Here is a 12,631-nt window from a genome sequence, read left to right as displayed (position 1 = left end):
TCAAATCCTGCAGGAAGGCTCCAAGCTCCAACTTTCTGATACTCGAGCAGAGGAAGTGAGTGCAATGGGCCCGAGGGTCAGTCGCTGGGATGTCCTTTGGGAGACGAATCTGAGACTTGGGGACCAGCGGGGACAGGCTGACAGGTCGAGCTGATCAAAAATGGAAACCAGCTTCCCGAGGAACCCGTGGAAACAGGAACCCGCCCCAACCCGGGATTGGCCCCCAATTCCCTGCCGCACTCGGAGCCCGGCTATAAAACGGGTTGGTGTTGGAGGAGATGATTAGTCTACTTGCAGTAACGGAGATGGATCATTGGGTGCTTTCTCTCTGGCTCTTGGCCGGGCTCTCCTTACTCCGAGCCCACCCACTGCTCCTGGGAGATGATGTTTGTCCAACAGAGCCAGGCTGGAGATTTGACTGCGGCCACCCAGGGATTAACAGCACCGAGTGCACCGCTCAGGGTTGTTGCTTTGACCCGCGGAGCTCCAATGTCCATCCCTGCTTCTACAGTCTGAGGAACAGCCCAGGTATCAAACAGCTCCTCTCCCCCATTCTAGAGGAGATACTTGTGGGGAGGGGGAGAAATCTAACTTGTACATTAGGCAATTATCCAGTCAGCAACTACACGGTCTTGTTGCTGTTTCATTCTGTGTAAAGGTGGATATGTCTGTTGAGCAAACTCCCTCCCGTGGAGTCCTGTGAAGCGGTTGATTCCGCTTGGTGTATTGTATTTAACTAAGTAGAGCATCAAGGTGTATGGCTGTTCATTCAGCACATTGAAGGCAGGTGTCCCTAGATGAAGCTGAGGATCGGGGTGACTGGTGTTGGAAGGAATTGGCTGGGTATGAGAGAACTTGCTCCATGAGGAAATGGTGTCTCCTTTGGGTCAGTTGAAGTAAAGTAACCAGGTGGTGCTGACAATCTACAGTGGGTGAAACTATTGCTGTGCTGAGTGTTGATCAGATGGCTGTTGGGAATGTTTTAACACAATCTATGAACAAAGTACAGGTTGTGGTGCATTTATAGTCTGACAGTAAATCTCAAACCTGTTTCACTAAGCCAGTTTGGTTTTCAAGTTGATCCTCCTGGTGCAGGAACATCTGGAAGTGAAGTTTGCCTTTTAGTAGAATTGGTGATGTGCTAACTGTGTTGGGGAAGTCTTCAGGGCTTCAGGGCACTGTAGTTTGACTGGTCAGTTGGTTCCTGTATTAGGATGGGTAGTTGTTACTGAGAACATGGCGTCTCCTCAGTTGGCTTTAAAATATTCCTTCAAGTGGATTCTTTAATGAGTTGATTATTAATTTTCCACCACTGTGAATTGAACAGTGGGAGAGAAAGGAATGGTGTGTCTTCATTTCGAGCAGGGGCAAATTTGACATGGTGGGTACCATGGGGCAAAGTATCTAATTGACACAATGATTTAGAATTATAGCTTTCTCAAGAAGGCAACATCAATATAATTGACAGTCATTAACAGGAGGAACTTATGGAGCTGTCTTTCTGGGGAAACTCAGTCTTGCCTATTTTAACTTTTGCCAATAAAGGCAACACTTAAATTTGTTTTTTTTTCCCCATGGAGTAAAATTGCAAGTGCTGGGTCAAAACTGTTTTCCAGGTCCTCACAAGATGCCCTCTGACATTGAGCTCCATTTTTGCCATGAGCTGGATTGAGATGAATGCAGTCGGAGGAAGTGCACTCTCCCAACTGACTGCTGATAGGGCAATTTATACAACACGCTGCTACAGAGCTCGACTGAGCAAGATGCCACCAATTGGACCCAATGTATTAAATGCATCCTTGCTCACTCCACTAATTAAATAAATGGTTGTTTCCGCTTGGATTCTGCTCCTGTTTCAGCTCTGAGCTGGTTTGTAGCTTTTGAGACTCAGTCCCTCCAATCTATGGTCTGAGATGCCTACTTTCTCCACTAATGAGAAGCCCCTGACCCTCATGGGATGAAATGAATTCTCTTTCAGTGTGTACAGCAGATGGCCAGTTCATCCTAGTGATCTCCAAGAACCTGACCCGTCCTGCCCTCAACCTGTCATCTGTGTATGTGAAAGATGGACAAGAAGCGGAGTGCAGGCCTAAACTGACCACTGCCCAACTTGTGATCTTCCGTTTCCCGATTACCTCTTGTGGCTCGACCAAGCGGGTGAGTATTGAAGGGCCGAGCAGTCTCGGTGAATGAACCAGCTCCGTGTTAACCAGTGTTCTGATTGTAGGAGGAGAATGGAAGCTTGGTGTATGAAACAGATGTGTTGGGCAAGAGGCAGATTCTGACTGGGAAACGGGGCTCGATAACCCGGGACAGCACCTTCAGGTAGGATGGGGATGGTGGGGAGTAGGCAGGTTTGAGGGAAGTGTTACTGAATGAAGCTCAATCTGCCACAATGTCTTTACAGCCTGCATGTCCAGTGCAAGTACAAGGGGAGGCAAGAGACCGGCCTGCAAATCAATGTCACAGTTTACACTGTTTCTCCACCACCTCCTGCTTCTGAGGAGGGGATTCTGCAACTGGAACTGAGAATTGCAAAAGGTACAACAGCTCTGGGTAATGGTGAATGGAAGCACTGGGAATGTACCAGTGGAGGGAGTGACTGGTTCTTGTGTCTGCCTTTCAGGTGGTGACTACAGATCCTGGTATGTGGATAGTGAGTACCCCATTCAGAGTATCCTTCAGGACCCAGTGTTTGTGGAGGTTCGTGTCCAGGACCGCACTGACCCAATGATTGTCCTGAGGTTGCATGACTGCTGGGCGACTCCTGTCCCAGCCCCGAACCATGAGGTGCAATGGAGTCTACTGGTGGATGGGTAAGGAAGGGCTGACTGTTTTAGAAGTTCAAATGCTCTGGAACTCCTTTCCAACCCCCTCAGGCAATTGAACCCAGTCCAGGAGATCCCATGGACCAAGTGTTATCTAATGAGACACTTGCCTTCTATATGATCTCTCAATTAAGAACCAGTCGAGCTTCCTCTTGCAGGCAGTGTCAACACCCACTAAACCAGCTGGTGCGGGTGGAGAAAAGAACCACCAAACATCCATTTAATCCCTACTCTTGTGTAATTTGTCTGGTCCTCCCCAATTGGTCAGACTGAATAAGCTATCAAAGGGTTGGATAGTGTGCCCATTCAGGTCATCTCTAATCTATGTTGGTCATGAGCAAATAGACTCTGTTCTTTGAGTCTGAGTAGCTAAAGTTGTTTGAGCTCAGAATCTCTTAGCTTTTTTCTGAACCTTCTCCAAGTACATGATAATACCCCTCCATGTGAGGGGACTAAAACTGGGCCCAGTATTCTCTGGTCTTACCAGTGATCTGATAATGAAAGGGTGTCCTTTGATTTGTAATTAATAGTTTTATTAATATAACCTATACCCTGTTAGCTAAAGCTACAGCTTCTCTACATTGGTCATTAACCTTTCAATGATCTGTGCACATAACATCTAGGTCTGTCTCTAATATATTGGTAACCCCAGCTTTAGAGCAATGGGATGGACAAAGATGGTCATTTGTTCAAGCTCATTCTTTCAAATGAGGGGAAACACATCACCAATGCCAAAAACTACCATTTAAGGTCCTCTCCTGCTCCCACTGACCAGCCCTCCTGTTGCAGGTGCCCCTATGAGGGTGATGACTACCAGACCCTCCTACACCCAGTGGACGTGTTTTCTGGCCTGACGTTCCCAACCCATCACAAGCGGTTTGAAGTGAAGACTTTTGTTTTCCTGGATGGAGACTCGGCCCAGCCTCTAACTGGACAGGTAGCAAACTGTAGGAAGGAGTTAGAGCCAATGAAACCCTTTATTGGCTCCTTGTAGAACAACCTGGTTCATCCACATGAATCTCTCCCTTAAAATAACTCCTTTCCCTTCTAGGTTTACTTGCACTGCACTGCTGAGGTTTGCTCTCCCTCTGCTAAGGATGACTGCACATCAAAATGTGGCACAAGTGAGTTCCTTTTTAAAGATTTAATCTCCTATCTTCCTGCTCCGGAGTTTGTTTCTAATTGGAAAGAATAAATTACTTGGGTTGAAGGATTTAAGGGGGGGGGGGTTGTCTGATTAATTTGATCGATGAGGTTAGCACTACTGATGTAGTCGACATGGATTTTTAGCAAGGCTTTTGACAAGGTCCCACATGGCAGATTGGTCAAAAGTAAAGGCCCATGGGATCCAGGAATGTTGCAAATTGGCTCAGTGGCAGGAAGCAAAGGGTAATCTTAGACAGGTGTTTTTGCAACTGGAAGGCTGTTTCCAGTGGGGTGCTGCAGGGCTCTGTACTAGATCCTTTGCTTTTGTATACATTAAAGGTTTAGACTCAAACGTAGGGGGCATGATTAAGAAATTTGCAGATGAGGCCGTGAGGAGGAAAGCTGTAGACTGCAAGAAGATATCAATGGACTGGTCAGAAAAGTGGCAAATTGACTTCAGTCCAGAGAAGTGAGGTAATGCATTTGGGGAGAGCAAACTAGGCAAGGGAATACACAATAAATGGTGGGGGATACTAAGGTGTAGAGGAAGTGAGGGACCTTTGAATGTATGTCCAGATCCCTGAAGGTAGCAGGACAGAAAAATAAGGTGGTTAAGAAGGCATATGGAAAGCTTTCCTTTATTAGCTGAGGCATAGAATGTAAAAGCAGGGAGGTTATGCTGGAACTGTGTAAAACACTAGTTTAGGCCACAGTTTGAGTATTGCATACATTTCTGGTCACCACATTACAGGAAGGATGTAATTGCACTAGATAGGGTACAGAGGAGATTTACAAGGATGTTGCCAGGACTGGAGAATTTGAGTTATGATAGGCTTGTGTTGTCCTCCTTGGAATAGGAGGTTGAGGGGCATAGTGGATAGGAAGGACCTATTTCCCTTAGCAGATTGTAAACAATTTTACAACACCAAGTTATAGTCCAGCAATTTTATTTTAAATTCACAAGCTTTCGGAGGCTTCCCCCTTCCTCAGGTGAACGATGTGACGAAGGAGGATTCCACATTCACCGGAGGAAGGGGGAAGCCTCCGAAAGCTTGTGAATTTAAAATAAAATTGCTGGACTATAACTTGGTGTTGTAAAATTGTTTACAATTGTCAACCCCAGTCCATCACCGGCATCTCCACATCATGACTACCCTTAGCAGAGGCATCAATACCAGGGGGCATAGATTTAACGATTGGTAGAAGGATTAGAGCAGAAATAAGTGTTGTTCACGCAGAGTTTGGGGGGTGGTGGCTGGAACTCTCTGCCTGAGGGGGTGGTAGAAGTAGAAACCCAATTTTTTAAATATAAAAAAACCTGGATGTGCACCTGAAGAGCTGTGACTTGCAGGGCTACAGACCAAATGCAGGAAAGTGGGATTAGGCTGGGTGACTCATTTCTCAGTCAGCGCAGACACAATGGGCCGAATGGCCTTTCTGTGCTGTAAATCTTCTGATCTCTAAGGAATATCTGATTGTACCCTGCAAGTAAGCGTTATCCCTCCGTGTGAACAACCCCTACCTCAATGGGAAGGATGTCTTGTCTCTAATTGGGAATTACAACTCTTAACCAGTATCTCCAGGGGCTGACTACATTCCTGAGCCTAGGTACTGTCCAGCTCAGTGACCATCATTGTTAACATTGAACTGGAAGTGCAAATGTTCTGATGTGGGTTGGTATCTGCCTATGTAGCAGGTAATGTCTGATCTCCATGTGCAGTCAGTAGGCTTTTTCTTTTCAGGTGGTCCCTGGGTGACCAGGTTGGAAAGTGGGGTCAGGTCTAGACTATAACTATCTTTTTTTCCTCTTTTCCCCCCCCCCCCCCCCCCCCCAACAGAGAGACGCAGGAGTACAGATGACCACGAGGGAACCTTGGTGAGTGCTCCTGGTCCCATCATTTTTCTGAAAGATGAGAATCGTCAGTCTAAGAAGCTGCTTGAAGAGAATGGTAAGTGGAGTCTCTCCAATAGGTCACTGAGGTCACCTTCAGAATATAACATCTTGTGTCTCCAATAGACGGTGCTGGGTCTCCTTCTCGGGTTCTGCGTGGAGCAGGCGTTGGCTTGGTGGTGGTGTCGCTGTCCCTGGTGGTGGTGATGGTTGCAGTTTACAGGATGAAGAAACCAAGAGTTGTCACTTCTCAATGTAATGAGATTGAACTGTAGACACTGAACAGAAATAAAGCCGATAGTGAGAAATGTGACTTTGGGTGTTGATGTGACCCATGAAATGGCTAGTAGAGAAAATCATGGTGACAAAGGTAGTTAATGAAATATTACTTGGAGGTAGAAACTGAGTGAAGGTAAACTATGTCAGACATAACTACCTAATCAAGCACCCACTGAGTCTGAAGTTCTCTGCACCAACCCCCCCCCCCCCAACTTTGCAGGCTTGTGCCAGCTGGCATGGTTAGTTTTTGACTTTAAGAGCAAGAAGAAATTGGAGTAGGCCATAGGGCCCCTCAAACCGGCTCTACCATTCAATAAGATCATTGCTGATCTTTGACCTCAACGCCACTTCCCTGCCTGTTTTTTTTCCCCTATTTCCCATAGTCTCAATCTCTCAGCCTTGAATAGTCAATGACACAGCATCCACAACCCAGAGTGAAGAAATTCCTCCTCATCTCAGTCTTAAATGTTTAAATCCTTAGAATGAGACTCTGCCCCCTAGTTCTAGGCTCTCCAGCCAGGGGACACAACCTCTCAGCATCTACCCTGTCAAGCTCCCTCAATCTTGTTTCAATGAGATCACCTCTCATTCTTCTAAAGTAGAGTATAGGCTCAATTCTCTCCTCATATTCCAGGAATGAATCTAGTGAACCCTCATTCCACCACCTGCAAACCTTCCTTGGGTAAAGAGACTGAAACTGTACACTGTACCCCAGGTGTGGTCTCACCAGAGTCCTATACAATTGTAGTAAGACTTCCTTACTCTTGTACTCCAACCCACCTTTGCAATAAAGCCAACATGCTATTTGCCTTCCTTATTGCTTACTGTACCTGCATGCTAACTTTCTTGTATGAGGGTGCACAAGTTTCTCTGAACTCCAACATTTAATAGTTTCTCACCCTTTTTAAAAATATTTTTTCTATTCCTATGAACATGAATAACCTCCCATTTCCCCACAATATACTCCTTCTTGCCCACTCACTTGGTCTGCAAAGGGCTATAGACAGGTTGTCCTCCTCACAGCTCAATTTCCTACCTAGCTTTGTATTGTCAGCATGCTAGGCTACATTACTCAGTTCCTTCATCTAAGTCATTAATATTTATTATAAATAACTGAGGCCCAAAGCACTTCCTGATTACAATATGCATTAACACCCAATGTTTTGAGGGTTAGACCATAGAAGTTTGACTTTTTAAATCCTGGGAAATAATACGTGGGTGACTTAGTTTGTTTGCAAAAGCAGAAAATGGATCAAGCTGTTGCCTTTTGTTACTCACTTTTTAAAGTAATAGTGATGCTTAGATGTGCAAAGAATCACCTATCCTACCTGCATAGGTAGCTTTCTTGGGTCAGTGTTTCTGTCCAAAAAGAAGTGAGGTCCAAGTGTAGGGTGGGAAATCCTCCATTTCAGGAAATAGGCTGACTTCTGACTGACATTATCACTCTCCTAAGGATTAGGTGCTGCCAACTTCATGCACATGAAAAGAAGCTTAATGACTATCAATTCAACCAAGATGAGAATTGTATATCTGCTACATCATTAGCCATGTACTTATAAATGATTAACCCTGAAGTCTTACTGCTGCCTCTTTACACCCTTTGGTCAGGAGTGTTTCAGTGCAGCTGCAAACTGAATCGGAAGATCGTGAGCTTCAGGGCACAGATCTAACCTCAATGGTGGGCATTATTGGGGGGGGGGGGGGGGGGGGGGGGAAGAGTGTAGGTCATCCTTTAGTAAGGCAGATTATTCAAGGACAGTCAGCAGGGATTTGTGAAGGGAAGGTCGTGGTCTGAGTAACTTGATTGCCACCTTAATTTCAATGAGGAGGGTTGATTAGCGCGTTTGATGTAGTGTATGTGGACTTTAGCAAGGTTTTTGACAAGGTCCCACATGGCAGACTGGTCAGAAAAGTACAAGCCTATAGGATCCCAGGGAAAGTAGCAAGTTGGATCCAAAATTGGCTCAGTAGCAGGAAGTAAAAGGTAATGGCCACTGGGTGTTTGTTACTGAAAGGCTGTTTCCAGTGGGGTTCCACAGGGCTCAGTACTACAACAACTTGCATTTATATAGTACCTTTTTTAAAGTAGTAAAACATCCCAAGGTGCTTCACAGGAGTGTTTTCAAACAAAATTTGACACTGAGCCACATGAGGTATTAGGACAGATAGCCAAATGCTTGGTCAAAGAGGTAGGTTTCAAGGAGCGTTTTAAAGTAGCGAGGCGGTGAGGTTTAGGGAGGGATTTCCAAAGCTAAGGGTCTAGGCAGCTGAAGGCATAGCTGGCAAGAGTGGCGTGACTAAAATCAGATGTGCAAGAGGCAGGAATTGGAGGAGCGCAGAGATCTTGGAGGGTTATTGGGCTGGAGGAGTTGAGATGTAGGGGCAAGGCCATGGAGGGATTTGAAAACCAGGATGAGAATTTTAAAATTGGTGTTCCCAGACCAGGAGCCAATGTAGGTTAGCGAGCACAAGGGTGATGGGCGAACGGGACTTGGTTTGAGATAGGGTACAGGCAGCAGAGTTTTGGATGAGCTTAAGTTTATGGGGGGTGGAAGATGGGAGGCCAGCCAGGAGATCATTGGACTAGTCCCATGCCTTTGTTACCTCCAGGCGGATGAGGGTTTCAGCAGCAGATGAGCTGAGACAGGTGATGTTGCGGAGGTAGAAATAGGTGGCCTTGGTGATGGAGCAGATATGTGGTCAGAAGCTCATCTCGGGGTTAAATAGGACGCCAAGGTTGCGAACGGCCTGGTTCAGCCTCGGCCAGGGAGAGGGACTGAGTCGGTGGCTAGGGAATGGAGTTTGCAGCGGGGACCAAAGACAATGGCTTCGGTCTTCCCAATATTTAGTTGGGAGGAAACTTTTGCTCATCCACTACTGGACGTTGGACAAGCAATGTGACAAATGAGACAGTGGAAGGGTCGAGGGAGCTATTTGTGGGGTAGAGCTGGGTGTCGTTAACGTACATGTGGAATCTGAAGTGTTTTTGGATGATGTCGCCGAGGGGCAGTATGTAGATGAGAAATAGGAGGGGGCCAAGGATAGATCCTTGGGCGACTCCAGAGGTAACGGTGTGGGAGTGGGAAGAGAAGCCATTGCAGGTGATTCTCTGGCGACGACTGGACAGATAAGAATGGAACCAGGCGAGCGCAGTCTCACCCAGCTGGACGATGGAGGAGAGAGGGGTTGGAGGAGGATGGCGTGGTCAACTGTGTCAAAGGCTGCAGACAGGTAGAGAAGGATGAGGAGGGATAGTTTACCAGTCAGAGGATGTCATTTGTGACTTTGATAAGGGCCATTTCAGTACAGTGGCAGGTGCAGAAACCTGATTGGAGGGATTCAAACATGGAGTTAGGAACAGGAGTAGGCCATTCAGCCCCTCGTGCCTGCTCTGCCATTTGATAAGATCATGGCTGATCTGTGATCTAACTCCATATACCTGCCTTTGGCCCATATCCCTTAATACCTTTGGTTGCCAAAAAGCTATCTCTCATCTAAATTTAGCAATTGAGCTAGTACCAATTGCCGTTTGCGGAAGAGAGTTCCAAACTTCCATAACCCTGTGTGTAGAAATGTTTTCTAATCTCTCTCTCCTGAAAGGTCTGGCTCTAATTTTTAGACTGTGCCCCCTACTCCTAGAATCCCCAACCAGCGGAAATAGTTTCTCTCTATCCACCCTATCTGTTCCCCTTAATATCTTTTAAACTTCGATCAGATCACCCCTTAACCTTTGAAACTCTAGAGAATACAACTCCAATTTGTGTAATCTCTCCTTGTAACTTAACCCTTGAAGTCCAGGTATCATTCTAGTAAACCTACGCTGCACTCCCTCCAAGGCCAATATGTCCCACTGAAGGTGAAACTAGAGGAGTTGCGGGAAAGATGGGCACGGATTTGGGAGGCGACAACATGTTCAAGGACTATGGAGAGAAAGGGAGGTTGGAGATGGGGCAGTAGTTTGCAAGGACCAAGGGGTCAAGGGTGGGTTTTTTGAGGAGGCGGGGTGATGACAGAATTGAAGGGAAGGGGGACAGTATCTGAGGAGAGGGAACCATAACAATATCAGCTAACATGGGGGGCCAGGAAGGGAAGTTGGGTGGTCATCAGTTTGGTAGGAATTGGGGTCAGGGGAGCAGGAGGTGGGTCTCATGGTCAAGATGAGCTTGGAGAGGGCATGAGGGGAGAAACTAGAGAAAGATGCGAGTTCAGGGCTAGGGCAGGAGAAACCGTGGGGGAAGTTTGGCTCGGTGGGCTAGAGGAAGGGAGGGAAGCGGCAGAGGCAGCTGAACGGATAGTCTCAATCTTGGTGACAAAGAATTCCATGAGCTCCTTGCACTTGTTGGAGGTGAGGATGGAGGCAGCAGGGGAGAGGGGTTTCAGAAGATGGTTTGTAGGGGAGACGCGAAGCAGGCTGATCCTGGCATAGTGAGCAGTTTTGACAGAGGAGAGCAGGACCCGATAGTGCTTTGTGGTCCAGCCAGATCTGGCGATGAAAGGCTAAACCAGTTGTCTGCCATAAACGTTCAATTTTCCTTCCTTTGGACTTAAGGGAGAGGAGACGAGGGCCATGCCAGGAGGAACGACCAGGGTGAGAGGTAATGGTTTTAATGGGGACAAGGGTATCCGTGGTGGATGTGAGGGTGTGATTGAGCAGATCGGTAGCTGCAGAAATGTTGTGAACGGAGGGCCAAAGGCTGGACAGTTGGGAATTTGCCTATTTGCTTTTTGTGGTGTGTATATATCAATGATTTAGACTTAAATGTATGGGGCATAATTAAAGAAGTTTGCCAATGAAACAAAAATTGGCTGTGCGGTTGAGTGAGAAAGAAAGCTGTAGACTGCAGGAAGATATCAATGGACTAGGCCGGGGTTGGGGGGCAGAAAAGTGGCAAATGGAATTCAAACCAGAGAAATGTGAGGTAATGCATTTGGGGAGGACAAACCTGAGTCACTATCTCTCTCTGCTCCTTAAACCTACCTCCTTTGACCAAGCTTTTAGACAACCTGTCCTAATATTTCCTTGTGTGGGTTGGTGTCAAGTTTTGTTAATGCTCCTGTGAAGGACCTTTTACTACATTAAAAGGTGCTATATAAATGCGAGTTGTTGTAATGCCATTGAATGTCAAGGGAAGGTGGTTAGATGCTTTCTTGTTGGATAAACATTGCCAGGTGCTTGTGTGGCACAAACGTTACTGGCTGCCTATTAGTCCAAACCTGAAAGTTGTCCGGGTCTTGCTTCATGTGGGCATGGACAGCTTCATTATCTGAAGTATTGCAAATGGAGTTGAACACAGTGCAATCAGCAGTGAACAGCCCCACTTCTGACCTGATGGAGGGAAGATCATTGCTAAAGATAGCTGGGCCGACAACACTGCCCTGAGGGACTCCTGCAGTTATCTCCTGGGGCCAAGATGAGTGGCTTCCAACAACCACAACTATCTTCCTTTGTGCTAGGTATAACTATCCAGCCAATAGATAGTTTTCCCCCAGTCCACACTGACTTCAGCTTTACTAGGGCTCCTTGGTGCCACATTTGGTCAAATGCTGCTTTGACGTCAAGTGCAATTACACTCTCCGCACCTGGAATTTTGCTCTTTTGTCCATGTTAGTACCAAGGCTGACATTTTCTATGGGGAGACTATGTTGATTTTTCTGTTCTTTGGCCCTGTAGACCATACATTCCTTGGGTACAGGTCAGGGGAGGAAAAAATACAGATGATGCATTAGGTAAAGTCTCCATGCACTATGTCCCTGATCCCACCTTAGTAACGAGCTCTAGTTTCTTTTCTCTCGCCCTCAACACATCATGAGTTAAGCCTTCTATTTCCTCAACCCCATTCCCACTAAACTGCAAGGCATCCAGCTTCCTTTCCTGGCCCCTATACTAATTGACATTGTAAATGGTTCCCTCCTTGGGTGCTGTCCACCTCGCTTTCAAAACCACCATCATCCCCTCCAAAACCCACCACCAACCCTACTGTCCATGAAAATTATCCTCTCAGGTCCTTCAACACATCACCTCCCAAATCCATGCCCATCTTTCTCCACTGTCCCCACCTTCATGTATGACTCTCTCCGCTCAGGTTTCTGTCCAGGTCAAGATAAATAGGACTGTAGAAAGAATTTTAAACTAGTAAGGGAGAAGGATTTGGGTGAATATAACAGCAACCTAGAAGGAGGCCATTTATCCCACAGGAGGTACTGATAAATTTATATAGAACCTTGGTTAAACCACACTTGAGCATTGTGTGCAGTTCTGGTCTCTATAGTATGAAAAGGATATAGAAGCACTGGAGGAAGTGTAGAAAAGACTCACAAGGATGTTATTACAATTGAGGGGCTATGACTATCAGGAATGATTGGGCGGGCTGGGGTTCTTTGAGAGGAGACCAGGTAGAAGTCTTCAAAATTATGATGGGGGTGCGATCGGATCACCATATGCACCTTGTTTCCACTTGTGGGAGATTCTGGGACAATGGAACATAAA

At 46.4% G+C, this 12,631-nt stretch overlaps 1 protein-coding gene across 1 annotated transcript; it reads left to right on the top strand.

The window, feature by feature from the left end:
- The first annotated feature begins 299 nt into the window (after positions 1-299).
- On the top strand, positions 300-6,178 carry LOC137299719 (zona pellucida sperm-binding protein 4-like). Its single transcript, XM_067968656.1, has 9 exons — positions 300-528; positions 1,979-2,157; positions 2,228-2,325; positions 2,408-2,541; positions 2,627-2,816; positions 3,618-3,765; positions 3,880-3,952; positions 5,813-5,923; positions 5,992-6,178. Exons 1-9 carry the CDS (start codon positions 306-308, stop codon positions 6,138-6,140), a joined length of 1,305 nt encoding a protein of 434 aa, XP_067824757.1. The 5' UTR covers positions 300-305; the 3' UTR covers positions 6,141-6,178.
- The last annotated feature ends 6,453 nt before the right edge of the window (positions 6,179-12,631 follow it).

The sequence above is a fragment of the Heptranchias perlo genome, chromosome 29 (genome assembly GCF_035084215.1).
Source record: "Heptranchias perlo isolate sHepPer1 chromosome 29, sHepPer1.hap1, whole genome shotgun sequence".
NCBI lineage: Eukaryota > Metazoa > Chordata > Chondrichthyes > Hexanchiformes > Hexanchidae > Heptranchias > Heptranchias perlo.
This window is presented reverse-complemented; position numbering and strand designations above follow the sequence as displayed.

Coding starts and splice junctions, on each gene's coding strand:
- LOC137299719 (XM_067968656.1), top strand. CDS start 306: ATGGATCATTGGGTGCTTTCTCTCTGGCTCTTGGCCGGGCTCTCCTTA. Junction 2,158..2,227: donor CTTGTGGCTCGACCAAGCGG/GTGAGTATTGAA, acceptor TTCTGATTGTAG/GAGGAGAATGGAAGCTTGGT. Junction 2,542..2,626: donor GGAACTGAGAATTGCAAAAG/GTACAACAGCTC, acceptor TCTGCCTTTCAG/GTGGTGACTACAGATCCTGG.